This window comes from Echeneis naucrates, chromosome 13, assembly GCF_900963305.1.
Source record: "Echeneis naucrates chromosome 13, fEcheNa1.1, whole genome shotgun sequence".
Taxonomy (NCBI): Eukaryota; Metazoa; Chordata; class Actinopteri; order Carangiformes; family Echeneidae; genus Echeneis; species Echeneis naucrates.
Window position 1 is genome coordinate 23,337,007 of NC_042523.1, and position 15,908 is coordinate 23,352,914.

General features: G+C 42.2%; 3 protein-coding genes across 3 annotated transcripts; 1 reads left to right on the forward strand and 2 right to left on the reverse strand.

Moving 5' to 3' along the window:
* Positions 1–534: 534 nt before the first annotated feature.
* On the reverse strand, positions 535–9,155 carry poldip2 (polymerase (DNA-directed), delta interacting protein 2). The gene is made up of 11 exons (XM_029517398.1): positions 8,944–9,155; positions 4,873–4,954; positions 4,534–4,631; positions 4,335–4,434; positions 3,732–3,807; positions 3,440–3,547; positions 3,113–3,249; positions 2,935–2,961; positions 2,648–2,773; positions 2,291–2,370; positions 535–2,178 (listed from the first exon to the last, which is right to left on the reverse strand). Exons 1-11 carry the CDS (start codon positions 9,126–9,128, stop codon positions 2,064–2,066), a joined length of 1,134 nt encoding a protein of 377 aa, XP_029373258.1. The 5' UTR covers positions 9,129–9,155; the 3' UTR covers positions 535–2,063.
* A 611-nt stretch (positions 9,156–9,766) lies between these two features.
* Positions 9,767–12,574, forward strand: vma12 (vacuolar ATPase assembly factor VMA12). The gene is made up of 6 exons (XM_029517953.1): positions 9,767–10,145; positions 10,393–10,466; positions 10,656–10,745; positions 10,882–10,924; positions 11,029–11,141; positions 11,452–12,574. The coding sequence occupies exons 1-6, from the start codon at positions 9,962–9,964 to the stop codon at positions 11,545–11,547; spliced, it is 600 nt and encodes a 199-aa protein (XP_029373813.1). The 5' UTR covers positions 9,767–9,961; the 3' UTR covers positions 11,548–12,574.
* A 1,037-nt stretch (positions 12,575–13,611) lies between these two features.
* On the reverse strand, positions 13,612–15,095 carry sebox (SEBOX homeobox). Its single transcript, XM_029516683.1, has 3 exons — positions 14,939–15,095; positions 14,360–14,535; positions 13,612–14,286 (listed from the first exon to the last, which is right to left on the reverse strand). The coding sequence occupies exons 1-3, from the start codon at positions 15,039–15,041 to the stop codon at positions 13,612–13,614; spliced, it is 954 nt and encodes a 317-aa protein (XP_029372543.1). The 5' UTR covers positions 15,042–15,095.
* Positions 15,096–15,908: the final 813 nt, after the last annotated feature.

Genomic DNA, 15,908 nt, shown 5'->3' on the forward strand with positions numbered 1-15,908 from the left:
GAAGCACGAGCACAGCCAAGTTTATCAGCGCGTGACGCCCAAACTGCTGCGAACCGAAGTCCGTTTGTGAAAACGTCAATTTAAGGCCGACGGTCGTTTCCACAAACGATCAGGGCGGCACACACCTTTTATTTACTTCCACACACTCTCCCGCTAAAATCGGCACAAACATCATCAGCTCTTCTTTGACTTTTCAGACATTTAATCAGCTGGTTGGGAATCACAACCTGAAATGAACCTGCAGCATCAAACAGAACCAGCTTGATAGATTCTGTCTTTATTCTCTCGTGCATTAAAGGATCCAAATTTTTAGTTCCCTTCGTACGAAAGGATGAAAAAAAAATCAGTTATATTAAATTCAAGTTGAAAGTCAAAGCTTCGTGTTCAACGCAGTAAATGAGATCAGCAGAGCTCAGCACCGACATCTGCTGGAGACTGGATCAGAACAGAATGAGCACTCCAACACAGTAACATACAAACCCACACAACAAAACACAGGATGTATTTTTCCAAAAGGTGTGTTTATTTCTTTTGCCTTTAATTACATCTCTATTTACAGTATTATTTCAACCATCATAGTTTCTTCAAATCACTTATCAAAAAAAAAAAAAAGGAAAAATCTTTTCTCACTTTGTGAGATTAGAAATTCTGGGCTCAAAACGTTTCCAGAGTCAAACAGTCACCCAGTTGATGTGAACAGGATGGAGACTTTGTTCTGGTTTGTGTATCCACACACACCTTCACCCGGCTGCCAACTGCTTGGTTTAATGACTTGATGGTGCGCCATGTTCAAACACAACCAAGACCTGACTCACTTCTGAACATGAACACACACACACACACACACACACACACACAATCGTTCAGACCACAGCGGACGTGAACAAACGCACTGATCAAGAGAAAATCGGACTTAAATGCCAAAGAGAAATCAGATCCTTCACAAAAAAACGGTCCAGACTAAATGAAGTGACCGTCGTTTGAATGGAGGTCGGAGAGGTTTCATTAACACACACACACACATACACACACGGTATCACAGTTTAAATGCATGTGCTGATGGTTTTGCAGCTTTTAGAACTTTACGGTTGAAACATGTAACAGGTTTATTTAGAATATGTTGTATATCAATGAAAAATCTACATCTGCCAGAAAAAAATCACAATACTGCACCGACAATTCTTTTTTCAACTCTTTATGCACAAGTGCCTGAAAAAATAAATAGATTAGATTAATTACACTGAACATCAGCTGGTATCTGATGTTCAGTGTAATCTATCTTAAATATAGTGTTATATTGGCACGTGCAGTAGTGTTAACCTCACAGACCAACTCAGACGACGACCAGCTGAATGAGTTTTACTCTAATAAACGGAGGGGAAATAAATATACAGCAGCTCCAAAACACCCTTGATGAATTATTGTTGTGTTTTTTTTATTGGGATGATTCAAAGATCTGAATTCGCTTTGATATTGATGGGCATTTTTTTGCTGATCAGTGTGCTCGTGTTGTAACACTGTCACCAACACAAACAGAACTCAAGCAGACTGACACAGTTCACCTGCGGATCCTCTTATGCTTAAAACACATGACACAAACGGAGACACTGGATAAAAGTCATGTGACATCGTTCTTTAAGGAGGTGTGTTAGTGTGTGGTTTGAGTGATTCTGCTGCTTCCTGCTTGATTTGAAGAATCCAGCTGAGACTTACGCCCCCCCATTACCTGATGTGGAACACGTCCACCCCTCCCTGCCTCCAAGGCCTCGTCCACAAGACTAAATGCCTCCTAACACACAATACGGAGCAAGGTGCCTCCTTATGCTCTATATGATTAGATCAGCGGCAGGCTGCTGTGGGGTGCACTGACAGAAAAAAAAAAGGGTGAGATGGCTCTGGATCTGGAGGACATAGAAAATACTATTTTCCCTTTCGCATATTGGACTCTCAGTCGTCTTATGCTGAGGGCTGAGGCAATGTTACAGAGGAGAGACAAGTCTAGACAACCTAGGCAAGTCCTGGACTTAAAATGTGCCTCACTGGTGGGAGGGGACAACTCGCAGTTAGAAAGTGTAGCCGGCGGGGGGCGCTTTGTCATCTTTGTTGCTCTCCAGGGAGAAAGGGGGAATGCGAACGTCGAAGTGTGAGCCGTCAGTCCTTTCGATACGAAACGTGCCCCTAAACACGAACACACAAACGCACACAGGATGAGTAAGCGCTGCGGGTCAAACGTTCAGTCGTTTATGACATGAGAGGAGCGATGAGCAACTGAATGAGTGAGGAAACGCACCACATGTGACCGCTGGGGGCTTGTAGAGAAACATGGCTGCTGTACTGAAAGGCTGGCTGCTCCTTCGATAACACCGGCTCCTGTGAAGACAACACAGACACACACACAACTATGTGAGGTCGAGTTTGTCCAAATGTGTTTCAATCATAAGCAGAGAAAAGTAGTTGATTAACAGCAGACACGCTATCAGCTCAATAAACTGGTCTCAGTCTCTAGTTTACAGTCTTCAGTACAACACGATGTTCTTTTTTTAAATGATGCTAGAGGGAAAGGGGAGGGGTTAGGGGGCGGGGCTACTGTGTGACTGACGGGTAGTCAGGTAACGAACATCGGGCCACACTCTCTCCTGCCACTGACCCTGCCGACAACCCCTCGTCCCCGGACTGTCTCCAGGGTTCCCGACAGGCTGAAGATCCTCCAGTGCCTCTCTCTCAGCTGGACCACCTCGTTGCCCATGTTCTCCAGACGGATGCAGTATCTCCACTGTCAGAAGACAACACATATGAACACGTTGGCTGGCACAGGCAGGATCAACAGTATCAGCTGCTAGCCGGTGTTTTTGTTGTTATTCCAACTGTGATGGTCCCATCGGACCGCTCCACATGATGTTCCCCACAGAACAAACTATGAAATGAGTTACTCACCCAGTACACATGGGAGTTCTGAGCCTCCTGAGAACAAGAAGGTATTTCCATTAGTGATTAAATAGATAGAGATGCCTCAAGGAACAGAGTCAAAATTAAAGTGTAGACGAACAATGAGCAGCCGCGACTCTGGATGTGCTTAAAGACGGCGCCATGTTTTAGAGAAGTATTAATTCACCCTCATGCCCATGTAGAAGGGGATGACAGTGACTCGGATGTTCTCAGTGGTCTCCCTGTGGACGTCTGACAGCTCCAGCCAGGGATGGTTCTTCTCCTGCCATGCCTTCAGGGTGTCTCTGGCAGTGAAAGGGGGAGCTACAGACGAGGATGAAACACAATAGCTGACTAAAAACATTTTTCTCTCTGAGCTCTTTTTAATTTTTTAGTGAGAGGGGTTTTCATAGCAGAATCAAATGTGAAACTACATGAGATCCTTTATTTGTTTTAGAAAATGAAATCTGTTTATGACTCTGTGAAACAGTAGAGGCTGTGGAAGTGTGTTTACATTTGGCAGGGTTGTACAGGAGGAAGCGCTCAAACAGCTCGTGCTGGATGGGGACCTGCTCTGTGGAGTTGTAGGGCAGGATGTCCTCATGGCTCACATAGTCCAGACCTGAAGGACAGAAGCAGACACACTCACATGAGGACGAAACAGAACAACGAAACGCCTCAAATGTGGAGTTTCGCCTTCTGTGGGTCCTGAACTGCTGACAAACTGAGTTCTGAAGGCTAAATCGGAATAAAAAGTGTGCAAGGACTAGAACTAAGACCAGGATGAATGTTTTGTTTACGCATACCTGGGATAGCGTACAGCGCTCTGCTGTCATCATGGTTGGCCAGAAACGTCACAGCCTCGGTCTGAGACCTCTGAGACTGTGGGACACAACACAACAACAGTCACAAAACTGCTGAGTCACACTCTAATGAACTGCCACCAATAGACTTTACTACCCTGTAACATGTCCGCTAGTCGACAACACAATTTATAGACATGGCACCTGTCTAATCTTATCCAATATCATCAGGGTTTGTAATATTAACATCTTTAACATCTTCTTCTTGCACCTTAACAGAAAAAAAAACACTAAACAAAAACAACTTGTCACACAAACAAATGAATTTACAAGAAAAAAAACCAACATGTTGACACTGTAGGTAAAGTGTAAAGTTTCGACAGCTATGTCAGTGCGTGTGATGACCACGTTGTTGGCAGCAGAAAAAGGGTTAACTGGATTTGTTTGTACACATTTTAAAAATGTCCACCTGGTCATTTTGGTGGAGAGGGGGTGCAGCAGCAGTTGCCAGTTGCTGCACAGTGCAAAGTTCAGGCATTATAGATCTGTCTGAAGTATGACTTAGTAGCTGGTGGCCCAAAAGGAAAAAGCTAAATGATAACTTACTATGTGAGGACAGTCCCTGGTGTCAATCAGGACCTGGTAGTAGGTGTGAGTCTTCCCCTTCACCTCCTTAGAACCGTGAGGTCCTGGGGGCTCAGGTTTGCTGAAGGATGAACAGTAACAGGGATCCAAGTTAGTCTCACCTACAAACAAAGCCAGTAAAGGCTGGCGGTGCAGCCTGCAGCCAGAGATGGAGGTTTACCTGTCAGACATGGGAGGAGTGATGTCTCTGTCATAGAGACGGGCGTGCCAAGGAAACAAGACGATGCCTCTGTAGCCGAACACGCTGTGGAGAAACAGCTGAGGACAGCACAAACAACAAGGAGACAAGATAAATCGATGTGGGATTATATAGGTTGGAGCGTTAGTAAAGCATAAATTAGATGGGATTACAGTCAAGACAAGATCACGCACATGTGGGCAAAGTTACAGGTTTATCGAAATTTAAGACAACAAATAATCACAAGAAAAAGTTATATTCAAAACAAGTCTGAAACTGACCCAAGGAATTTGCTGAAAAGAGTGTGTGTGTGCGTCTTACTTGTCCCGTTTCATATTTTCCATGCTGCTTGACAGCCTCAAACACTCCAACCGTCTCCAAAATCTTCCCTTCAGGCCTGTTCCTGCCAAATACAGGCAACACCATTACACACTGGCCCTTCCGTCAGAGTGTCAAAAACACAAACCCCTGAACATAACGCACTGATGGGTGTTGATCACAACATCATCATCACATACAGACAAACACAAACAACGTGTTTAAAGTCTCAACAAGAAAATCTCCCTGTGAAGAGAAAAGGCCTCAGGATTTTCCCTATTTACATCCAACCCTATATGCCGCGGGACAATCCTGTCGCCAACCTCTTCCCTCCAGTCCTAATCTTAATCACAACTTTGACAAGATTGAATAAAACATCTCCTCCTGTCGGATGACAACAAACAGAAAACACAATTTGGCCTACTGTAATCTCTGTGTCCAGGCCTTCAGCCTCCCAACAACACAAAGACTTACAGTGCATGTTAGCAGTGACAACAGCTGGTCGCATCAAATAAATAACATGCATACTTCTGCGCTCCCTGCAAAGCTAATCTGCACGACAGAGATGAAGAGGGGGATTAATGAGGTGGATATATGGACCCAGGGATTTAATATTTCACTTAAGGTTGCTTTCAGGTTATTTTCATATCAGGGGGATATTGGGGAAAAATAATCAGCAGGTGGCCTGGACCTAGTGGAGGACAACCAGAATCCCGAAGGTCTGGTTAATTATCTCCAGTTAAAACAGAAATTACTCTCATGTTGCACTGCGGTGAAAATGCAGCTGATGGATGATTATTTAATCTTCCTGCTTGAGGATAAAATACCACCACAGTTACTTGTCAGGAAAATGACATTTAAATAAATTAGCAAATGACAGAGCAGCGAGAAGTTCATTATTTTGATTATTAAAATAAAAAAAGGCTCAAAACCGACTTACTGCCAATGTTTAGATTTTATTTAAATCCATCTACTGTTTTGAAGGCAACACTGTCTGAGGTTTTTGTGGATGTCAGCTGAATGTCAGTTAACCTTAACCGGTAGCTTTAAAGCACATGCACAGGAGCTGGGCAGAAGCTGAGCAAAAAAAAAATTAACAAACTGTCTCATACATAACATAATAAACTTTTCAATTAAACTAAAAATAACACATTGTTGAGGGAAAACACTGTACAGATAGTCATTTCAACATCATCACTGTTGTCACAACAATGAAACCCACTACCCACCACAGTACCAGACCATCGAGGCTCCACACACACTAATGTGGGATTTACTGTTCTGTTTCTACCTCTTCAACAATCTGAGAAATGTCAATACTCTGTGGACAGAAACTGATCTAAATTTAGCCAAAGGCGTTGCAAAACCTGGAGCTGGCTTCAGCCAACAGCGACCCCTGATCAACCAGCCGGGCCTGCCAACACACACAGGGACTATGAACTTCACATTTCATACCACCCTTTTGGTTACTGAGGCACTGTCATCTTGTGGTTATGTAAGCTCCAGTTAGAGAACAGTCACTGCTGCTTTCCAACCACCTGTACACCAAAGTGAGTTTCCTCTCACTCAGCCTCTCTTTCTTCATCAGATAAAGGAAGTTACAAAACTAACAAGACCCACTGCTTTTTCTCTGCTGTGCCAAATCCACACTAATTTTATTCCATCACGAGTCAGCGCTGAGAAGAATCGAGCATGAAGCTGACATTTACTGCTGCTCTACAACAAAAGAAATGCTGGGAAATCTCAGACTATTTTAGGAGTAAATGTCCAGGCTCCATTCCTAAAATATCATCAATCGTGTGTGCACAGTCGATACGACTGTGTCTGTGTTTCAAATAAGAGCACTAAGTCTGTAAGCCCTGACCACATGTCCAGGCTGGCTGAGCCAAAAAACTGCTTGGTCATGATTTGTGATGGGAGTTTTCAATTATCCAGCACTTTCAGAAATATGTGAACAAACAAGGGGCTTGTTTTGATGGTGGAAATGTTACTTCCTGCAGAAACGGAGTCTATGATTTAAATCACAGACTATTTATAAAAGTGGACGTAGACTTTAGGACTGAGAACTAAAGCCAAAGCTGAAGAAGTCTCATCCAGTTTGATGATCATCATGGAACAACTCAATTGGTTGTTTTAAAGAAGAAATAAGTTTGAATTGAAGTCTATTGGAAAATAGGGCCAATTCTTATTTCATTACTTTTATTGACCAATGAGTTTATGATCTCAAGTATTTTTAATTCAACACACCGTTTGCCTCTTTGAAATGAAAGTTAGTTAGTTTAGAAGAAAATGGACCATAAAGCAGGTTATGTATAACGGACTGTTGATGAACTGTCCCTGTGAATCAGGAGATTATGGACTGAGCCAGGTCCACCGTCTCCTCCAAAGATGGTTTCTACTGGTTTCAAACCACAAAATGGAGACAGAACAGTCAAACTGAACACTGTGAAACAGCAGCTTGCAAACCAATGGGCGACATCACAGTGGGCTGACAATTTTGTTTAAATCAGATGTCTGCAGCTTATCAATTATTTATCTACATTCACCTTAATGTGAACACTTAGTACAACAACAGCACTGTGGCTCCACTGATTGGACTATATCTCAAAACCTGTCATGACAAGAAGGGGTTAAGTTGAGGATGATCAATGATTTATTTCCTCATGAAGGAGAAAGCAATATAAAAGTGATTGCTTGGCAATTAGGTGAAACAAAATCATTAAAGTTCCCACAACCTTGGCCAGATATCTGAAAACAATTTAGAGCACATCAAAATTTACAACAATAACAAAAATGAACTAATACCGCTGCTCACTAACAAACCTTCCTACAGATCCTGCTAACAACTGTGTTTAACTGAAGTAACTGAGATGACGTTGAAAGGATTAAGCCAATCAGTTTACGTATGTTATGTCATCTGAGGACAGAGGAAAGAGACATTTACTGTCACTGCAACAGCTCAGAAAGCAGTTTGAAAGAAATTCCCACTTATCCTGTTCAGCACGAAACTTCCCTGGTCATCATAAACTTTCTGTCTTTCTAGACCTGGAAATAGCAGGATTTTGTTTGCACCTGCATCAGACATTTAAACAGCCTCTATTACTTGACTCTACTACATTTGAAGTATCTATCCTGAATGATTCTTTGTGCTCAAGAACTTCCATTGAAATTCAAAATGACACCTTTTAATGTGCAGATTATTGACTTCCTCAGACACAGTAGTTTACATGACAGCAGCAGCAAGTTCACTATGATTGAGAAATATATATATATATTTTTTTTGTAATTTTATGATTCACAACAAGATGTGTTTCCCTTACAAAGAAATGACAAATCAAAGTTGATTAGAAATGTTTTGGACATTTATTGAGTCAAATAAATCAAAGCAAATCAGATTTATTTGTATAGTGCCAATTACATCAAGGCACTTTATATATAAGGCAGGTCTAGACCAAACTCTTTGTAAATTATTTAAGGACACCCAACAGATCCCTGATGAGCAGGAAAAACTTCCTTTCAGAGGCAGAAACCTCGGGCAGAACCAGGCTTGGGGGGGCATCTGCCTCGACCGGTTGGGTCGATAAGGGCGATGTTAGAAACTAAATCTGCTATGTAAGCAGTTAAATGCTCCAAATGAACAGTAAATCCCTTTCACGGTGATCTGGGAAAGAACACGCCTGCAGTTCACAAAGCATTCAACGACGTGTTGGACTATCCGTTTTAAACTCACTCTTCCTCTATAAATGTATTTATTTTTCTCACAGGTTTTACATGTGTTGAATCAGCAGGTTGGAAGCTGCCAAGTGTTGCTCAATCCATGCTGGCTGGCTGGTTGGTTGGTTACCATGCTAGCTAGCTGCAGCAGCAGATGACGTCTGAGATTTTCTCCCTTTTGAAAATTAATTTGTCAGCTCATGTTTGCACACCGAGCTGACAGTGCAGGCGCCACCTCGGGGCATCAGTCCACCGGACGACCAAAACAACCACAGCGCTGCCATCTTGAACAGCTCGTACTCAGCTAAAGTCTTTAGCATGTTAGCATAGCCGGAGGAGGGCACCGGCTGCGTCTCTTACCGGGACGACATGAACCGGCGCGGCTGAGCTCCGCCGGACAGGCCGCATGCCCGGCACTGTATCCGCGGTCTGTATCCCTCGAAGCCGCCGCTGCTGTCGGCGACACTCAGTATCCTGTGTGCGTGCTTCTTGTTGTATTTACTGACGGTGCTGAACAAGCCCCGACGTAACGCAGAGGCCGCCATCTTTCCTGCCCTGGCACGCGCTCCCACACGCAGGAGCAGCGAGGGAACTCAAGTTGTGTTCATAGGAACGCGGAAGTGTCGTAAATACGATAATTAATTGCTTAACAACGATAATTCCCATCGTTGTAGTTCTTATTTTATGACTTCTTCTCAGAGCTCGGGCAGATAAATCACCCTCAGAGCAATAAAATGACGGAATTCAGTAGCAAATTCAATTTAAGGCACTATGAAGTTTTTCTCCGGGTTTCATTATTATAAAGATTAAATTTAGCACAGAAGTTGTCCAGTTATGTTGGCGCATAGTGTTCAAATTTGATGTTTTGCGAAGACTTAAAGTGTTTATTTTATTTAAATGTGTTTACACTTGTGCCTGTTTAAAAAGGCAAATGTTGCCGCTTTGTTAAGGTCACGCAGAATACTTGAAGGCGCCGTAACAGCTCACGTGTACCGCAGCGAACGACACTCACGTTTAATATAAAATAAAATGAAACACAATTAAAATAGAAAAACCTATTCATTCCCTAACTCATTTTAAGAAGCCAAATGAAAATATAAAAATTTTAAATGTATATAATTTAAAAATATTTGTTAACGCCATTGGTCATGTGAGCAAATGCGTCATCGTGTCACAAGGTAAACAACATGGCGGCTTTCTGGAGCTTCTATTTTCACTCCTAGCTGCTGTTAGCGGTGAAGTCTTCAGTGTAAACTGATATAAATGAGGTAAATATATTTAGCTGCTCTCCGCGATAGCGTTTGTACCATGTTAGCCCGGAAGTAGACGTGTTTAAGTAACATTTAAAGATAAATACAGACTCGGTTCGGTTAAAAATATGGCTTCCTCATTTGTCGTCGGAGATCAGTTTAGAAATAAGGTATCAGGATTATTGGAAAAGACAGATTCATCTCTACCAAAGGCACTTCGACAAGAACTGGAGGAGATCCTTAATAAAACACAACCTGCCGTCCTGAACTTCAGTACAGCAAGAAAACTGCAGAAATACCTGCAGGATGAAGGTAAAGTGAAGCCTGCTGTCTGCTTACGTGACATTGATGATATTATTTCTTAATATCTTCTATAATACTACTAATATGTTGATGGATAAATCACAGCTGAAGAAAAGCATTAAATGTGTGTTTGAAGTATGAGAAACATAACTCTAATATTCTAAGTCTAATGAGGACCATAATTTAATAACCGAATCTGTACTAGAATATTTAATTTAATGATATGCGATGTTAACATTACTTCTCATTTTTTCAGGGAACCCTTTCTACCTGCACGAGTTGCTGGAAGACAGCTCACTGTACCTGCCTGAGGTGGTGAAGCCTCCCAGAGTAAGTGAAGCGAGATTCAAGGGAATACGTTTTAAAAGCAACAATAACGTTGGAGAGAAAAACAATTAGATAAGTACAATTAAAATAAGTTGACTAATGACGGGAGTACACATTTAAAAGATGAAGTACAAGTTCCAACTGTTACTCCCATATAAAGTTCCATATAAACTTGTTTCCCTCCCTCTTCAGAACCCGGAGCTGGTCGCTCGGCTGGAGAAGATCAAAGCCAAACTGGCAAATGAGGAATACAACAGGATCACACGGAACGTGAACACTCAGGTGAAACCTCACGTGTCCAGCATCTCATGGATGAGTGTATCAGGGCCATGATTCGTCTCGGTGACTCTGCGTCAGTTGGTGACCTGTGATGTTTCAGATCTACACTTTTAAGTAATGAGCATTTCTCTGTCGGCAGGAAATAAACAGGAGTGGAACTTTAGCAGATTTTGGACGTGAAGGTTCGTCTCGTGTTCAGATTCATTCGTAAAGGCCCAAATTCGTTTTGTGTCCAGGACTTCCTGCTAACTGAAGCAGAATGTTTCCCTTATTTTTCTTTTCGCAGTACGATCAGTCAAAGCTGCGGTGGTGACCATCTTCAACTTCCTGGTCACAGTTGTTGCTACGTTTGCCTGTGCTTACATGGGCAGTCAGTACCTGTTCACAGAGACCACAGCGGTGAGTGTTCATTTCATTTTGATTTCACTGAGGTGCAGCTGTATTCAGTACGGCCAGCAACAAACTGAGCAATCCTAAACAACAGTCAGTGTAATTCATTGTGTATTTAATAATTACAATGGTCATATGGTTTCATTTATAAGAAAAACCAACAACATAAGTCATCGAGTTCATTACAACCATAATTTTGGTACTCGATGACTGATGACTACAGAATATAAAAACTAAATGTTTCACAAAATGTGTCTTATGTCCTATTTTAGTATATCCTAGTACATATTTCAAATCCAAACTGGATTTTTGTTTCCAGCGAGTGATCTCAGCTGTGATCGCTGCTTCCGTCGTCGGCCTGGCTGAGCTGTACGTCCTGGTCCGGACCATGGAGGGAGAACTGGGAGAACCGTGACAGCGGAAATCTTTGTCAGGAAAGCCAGCCCAACGTCAGCAGGACTTCAAAGCAGAACTACTGATTCTTGAATATGAAAATTTTTTGTTGTTTTTGTGGACTTTTAGTTTAGGTTTTTTTTTTTTTTTTTTTTTTTTTTAATTCGTGGAAAACGATTTTGGAGGTATTGAGAATTTACTGAAACATTGCAAGAACGGAAATTCACCTGAAATGACTGAATATCTGTTCTGCCTGCATCTATTTATTAATCTGACATTCCACCTGTCCAGGACTTTTTTTTTTTTTTCATTAAATCCAGATTCATTCACAATTATTTTGTTTTTCATATTTTTCCTAAAATGGGAACATGCAGTGCTTCTCCTTCTTTCTTTCATTGAATTCAGGTGATTTTCTGTGTTTGGTTTCATGAAATCATCTTTGCTGACTGGGTTTGGATTGGCCCCCACACCAAGCGACCCAAAAATGGAAAAGCGGTATAAGATGGATGGAGGGGTGGAGCTTTGCTAACTGAGGCTAATCTGGAGATGTGGGAATAGGACCTGACAGGGAGGCTTCTTATTAGTACATGAAAAGGCTCAAACAAATAAAGTAACTGAGACACTGAAAAAACGTGGGCTCATTAACATGTTATATCAGTTTGATGAAGAAAGTTTTAACAAGTGAATTAATAAACTAGTTATAAATTGCTAATCTTGTACATTCAGTGGCAATCAGAAAATGTTTTTATTTCAGGAACTAAAAAAAAACCATTATATTCCCAGACTACAACAAAACAACACCTAATTTCTTATTTCGAAACAATTCCGACAGGACACAGACGGTCGCTTCTCTCTGATCCCTCCTCCAGATATGAATTCATATTTTTTGTAAACTATCAGTGGAAGGATTAAAAGATGTAACTGCATCTGGAATACAAAATAAAAAGTATCTTCCAAAGATCTGAGATTTGACACCCGGATTAAAGGTTTATTGAAAGATTATTTGGTATTAGAGATGATTATGATAGGCAGAGATCTCTGTCCAGCACTGGGTGAACAGTGGGCGCTGCTGTCTGTCATATTTGCTCTGTATTATACCTCTCATGTAATATTTCAAAACTTAAATCCAGGCAGAATTACAGAGCCTGTAAGCTGATAGACCCTGAGCTCTGGCTTTAATTTAGTTCTTATTTTTCATTTACTTTTCCCTCCCTCTGTCCGTCGAACCCTCCTGATACTTACAGTACAGGGAGATATGAAAAAATATATTTTGACTCAGAAAGTAATTATTCCTGTCATGGTATCTTACCACAAGGAGTCATTTTAATCAGGATGTTTTGAAGGATAATGCCGGCAGGGTCGCAGCATTAAACAGGCTCATCGTTGAGCTTAGAGCAGGAAAACAGGAGCCAAAGTCTGTGAAGAGTTGTTTCCACTGAGGAGGTCAGTGCAGGAGACAACACTTTGTGTTGGTCACCTATTTACTGACGGAAACAAGACGTGACCTTTGACCTTCTGCATCAACCCGCTGCTACACAAGTAGAGCAACAAATCATCAACCACCATTTCTTTCCTTCTTTTTCTTCTGCTCTGTCATGAGCTGCAGCTAAAAGTTCTGATGTAGTTAACAAGTAAAACAAAAAAAAAAAAGCCAAATGGCTGAAACTGATATTGAAGTGATGAATATAAGATTAAAATGGAGTAAGTCGCCCTAAATGCTGAGTGTTCAGTTGTCTGTTGTTTCTTCATCTAATAACTCAGTTTTTACTGTGAAAAAGATCGAAGTTACATTTCTGGCCTTTTTCGGACGATTTAATGTGAATCTGTGCTGTCGTCTCTTTATTCTCACCATAATCTGGAAAAACATGACTGTGAGAAACAATGAGCATCAGAGGCCGAACTGGGAAGACATTCATCAATTTATTTCCCAAAATGTGCAACAAAGACGAAAACAAGCCATCTACAACAACAAAAAGAGGCATGACGTTGTGTTTCACAGGACAAACAGAGTGTGCAGTAAATGAGATTAAGAAGATGTGACAGAAAAGTCTGTTTACTCCAGTTCCACGTCCGGGGGGGGGGGGGGTCAGAATTCGAGGAAGTTGGTGACAATGGCAGCGTTGTAGATCAGGTCTGAGATGTAGCCCATGGAGGTCGGGGGTCCCATCTGTGGGTGGTGGTGGTGGCGGGGGTGTCCTTGGCCCTGAGTTACCTCCCAGTACACCGGCTGAGGGTGAGAGGGGACGACCTGGTCCACGGAGGCGTGGCCCCCGCCGCCGTATGCGGCCTGGTGAGCCCCAGATGGGACCAGGCTCTGGGGCTTGAAGTTCCTGAAAGCCTGGTAGTGGCAGGACGGCGGCCTGCTCATGGTCTGGGAGAAAGAACTGGGGAGGAAAGCAGGGAGCGCCGGCCCCAGCTGCTGGTGGTGCTGGTGGTGCTCCTCCCAGGGCCGCGGCTCCGAAGCCTTGGAGCTGGAGCCCAGAAGAGGCTGCTGGTGCTGCTGGAGGCACGAGGAGGACGGAGACGAAGACACGGGGTTGTTGTAGATCTGGATGAAGTCGGAGTAGATTTGTGGACAGTCCTCGGGGTGGTGGTTCTGCTCCTGCCTGAATACGTCCTGCAGGCCGGCCGGGGTGGAGAAACTGGAGGTCCCGGGTCCAGGACAGGCCTCCCCGGGTCCCCGGACCCCCAGGGCAGGCTTGGTGGACTTGGGGAGTCTGCCGGTCTTGATGCTCCTGGCTCTTCTGTTTTGGAACCAAACCTGTAGACCACACATCTGTTCAGTCACAGTCTGGTTCTCCAGAACAAATCTTCCCGGCCTCAGGCGGACTCACCTGGATCTTGCTCTCGGGCAGGAGTGTGTGTGCCGCCAGCCGCTCCCTCAGCGTGATGTCTGGGTACGGGGTCACGGCGAAGGCCTGCTCCAGCTCCGACAGCTGGGCCCGGCTGAAGATGGTCCGCTTCCTCTTCCTCTGACCCTCCACCAGGCCTGTGGCCCGGTCCAGGGACTCTTATGGTGAAAGAAAGCCAGACTTTCAAAATAAAATAAAAACAAACTAAAACCTATTTAAACTTTAAATAAAATACAACAAAGGAGGCGAGCAAAAAAGGCATTTAAAATTGACCTTTAATTTTATAAATAGACATTTAGAATCTATTTGGATTTCTGTCTGCGCTCTGAGGGAATATTTTTGTGCAAAATACAATAATATTGGCATCAAATAGTAACTTTTTAAATGAAAAATTGTATTTTTGTGGCTTTGTTTCTGTAGTTTAATTTTCTTTTTTTCAAGTTATCTTTTAGTAACCTACACAAAACAAGCAATAATATTAATCAGGGAGTTACACGTGAAGGAAACACGTTATTATATCACATATTATGATAATTATTATTTAAATCCTCTCTAACTCACCTCTACAGTGATCCTGTTCTCCAAATAACGCTCTAAATTCCATCATGTCCTTCTGGCCGGTCTGTTTGAGCAAAGAGAAATCTGAGTCCATGAAGAGAGCCATAACCTCCTGATGCACACACAGACACACAAACAGACACACACACTGCTTCCACTGATGCTGACAGCTGAGGAGGAGTTTCCACCTCTTATAGCCAGATCAGACCAGACGCCTCCCACAGCAGCGCCTGCAAATCCAGGTGTTGTTCACCTCTGCCTCTAATCCCACAAAGACCGAGCACGTTGTTTTCTTCATTTACATCCGGTGACCTTAAAGCTCTAATAGAAATATGACAAACAGCACTAAAGGACTTCTTAATAAGCTGTGATTACAGAACGATGATAAAGGAAAACCTTTAATATGGCTATTTATATTATTGAGAAATTATATTATTCATATAAAATGTACCCATAACATCACTTCAGTTGTAATTTCGTGTGTGACACAGAAAAATGATCATTTTTTATAACTCTGTCAGACTCATCAAACATGTGTAGCACGCCTTTCTTACACACGGCAGACTGAATCATCCTTCAACATTTTCCAAGTAGGTCAAAGGGCCATTAAATCAGCGGCGGAGTTCACAGAGCTTTAATGCTGTTTTAGCACAGTTTCTCAGATAGACTGCTAAGAATGAGAATTCATTTTATAAGATGGTGAACAAGACTGTTTATCAGTTTTAAAGCCGTACAAAGAACAACTGAACATATTATCAATAACATAGATTCTAATGTGTTGATAGGCTGGCAATATTTATTTATTTTTGAAATTATCTTGCTGTTTTATTTATCCTTGGTAAAAATAAAAAAGCAAATATTTTAATACATCACATTTGTATTAAAACAATATAAATATAAAATAAATATAAAACAATATAAATCCAGTATGAGCTGAGTCTGTCTTCTTCAAGATGTTAGTTGTGTTGCCTTA

Coding starts and splice junctions, on each gene's coding strand:
- vma12 (XM_029517953.1), top strand. CDS start 9,962: ATGGCTTCCTCATTTGTCGTCGGAGATCAGTTTAGAAATAAGGTATCA. Junction 10,146..10,392: donor GAAATACCTGCAGGATGAAG/GTAAAGTGAAGC, acceptor TCATTTTTTCAG/GGAACCCTTTCTACCTGCAC. Junction 10,467..10,655: donor AGGTGGTGAAGCCTCCCAGA/GTAAGTGAAGCG, acceptor CTCCCTCTTCAG/AACCCGGAGCTGGTCGCTCG.
- sebox (XM_029516683.1), bottom strand. CDS start 15,041: ATGGCTCTCTTCATGGACTCAGATTTCTCTTTGCTCAAACAGACCGGC. Junction 14,536..14,938: donor AGAACAGGATCACTGTAGAG/GTGAGTTAGAGA, acceptor TTTCACCATAAG/AGTCCCTGGACCGGGCCACA. Junction 14,287..14,359: donor TGCCCGAGAGCAAGATCCAG/GTGAGTCCGCCT, acceptor TGTGGTCTACAG/GTTTGGTTCCAAAACAGAAG.
- poldip2 (XM_029517398.1), bottom strand. CDS start 9,128: ATGGCGGCCTCTGCGTTACGTCGGGGCTTGTTCAGCACCGTCAGTAAA. Junction 4,435..4,533: donor ACTCCTCCCATGTCTGACAG/GTAAACCTCCAT, acceptor TTCATCCTTCAG/CAAACCTGAGCCCCCAGGAC. Junction 3,548..3,731: donor AGCGCTGTACGCTATCCCAG/GTATGCGTAAAC, acceptor TCTGTCCTTCAG/GTCTGGACTATGTGAGCCAT.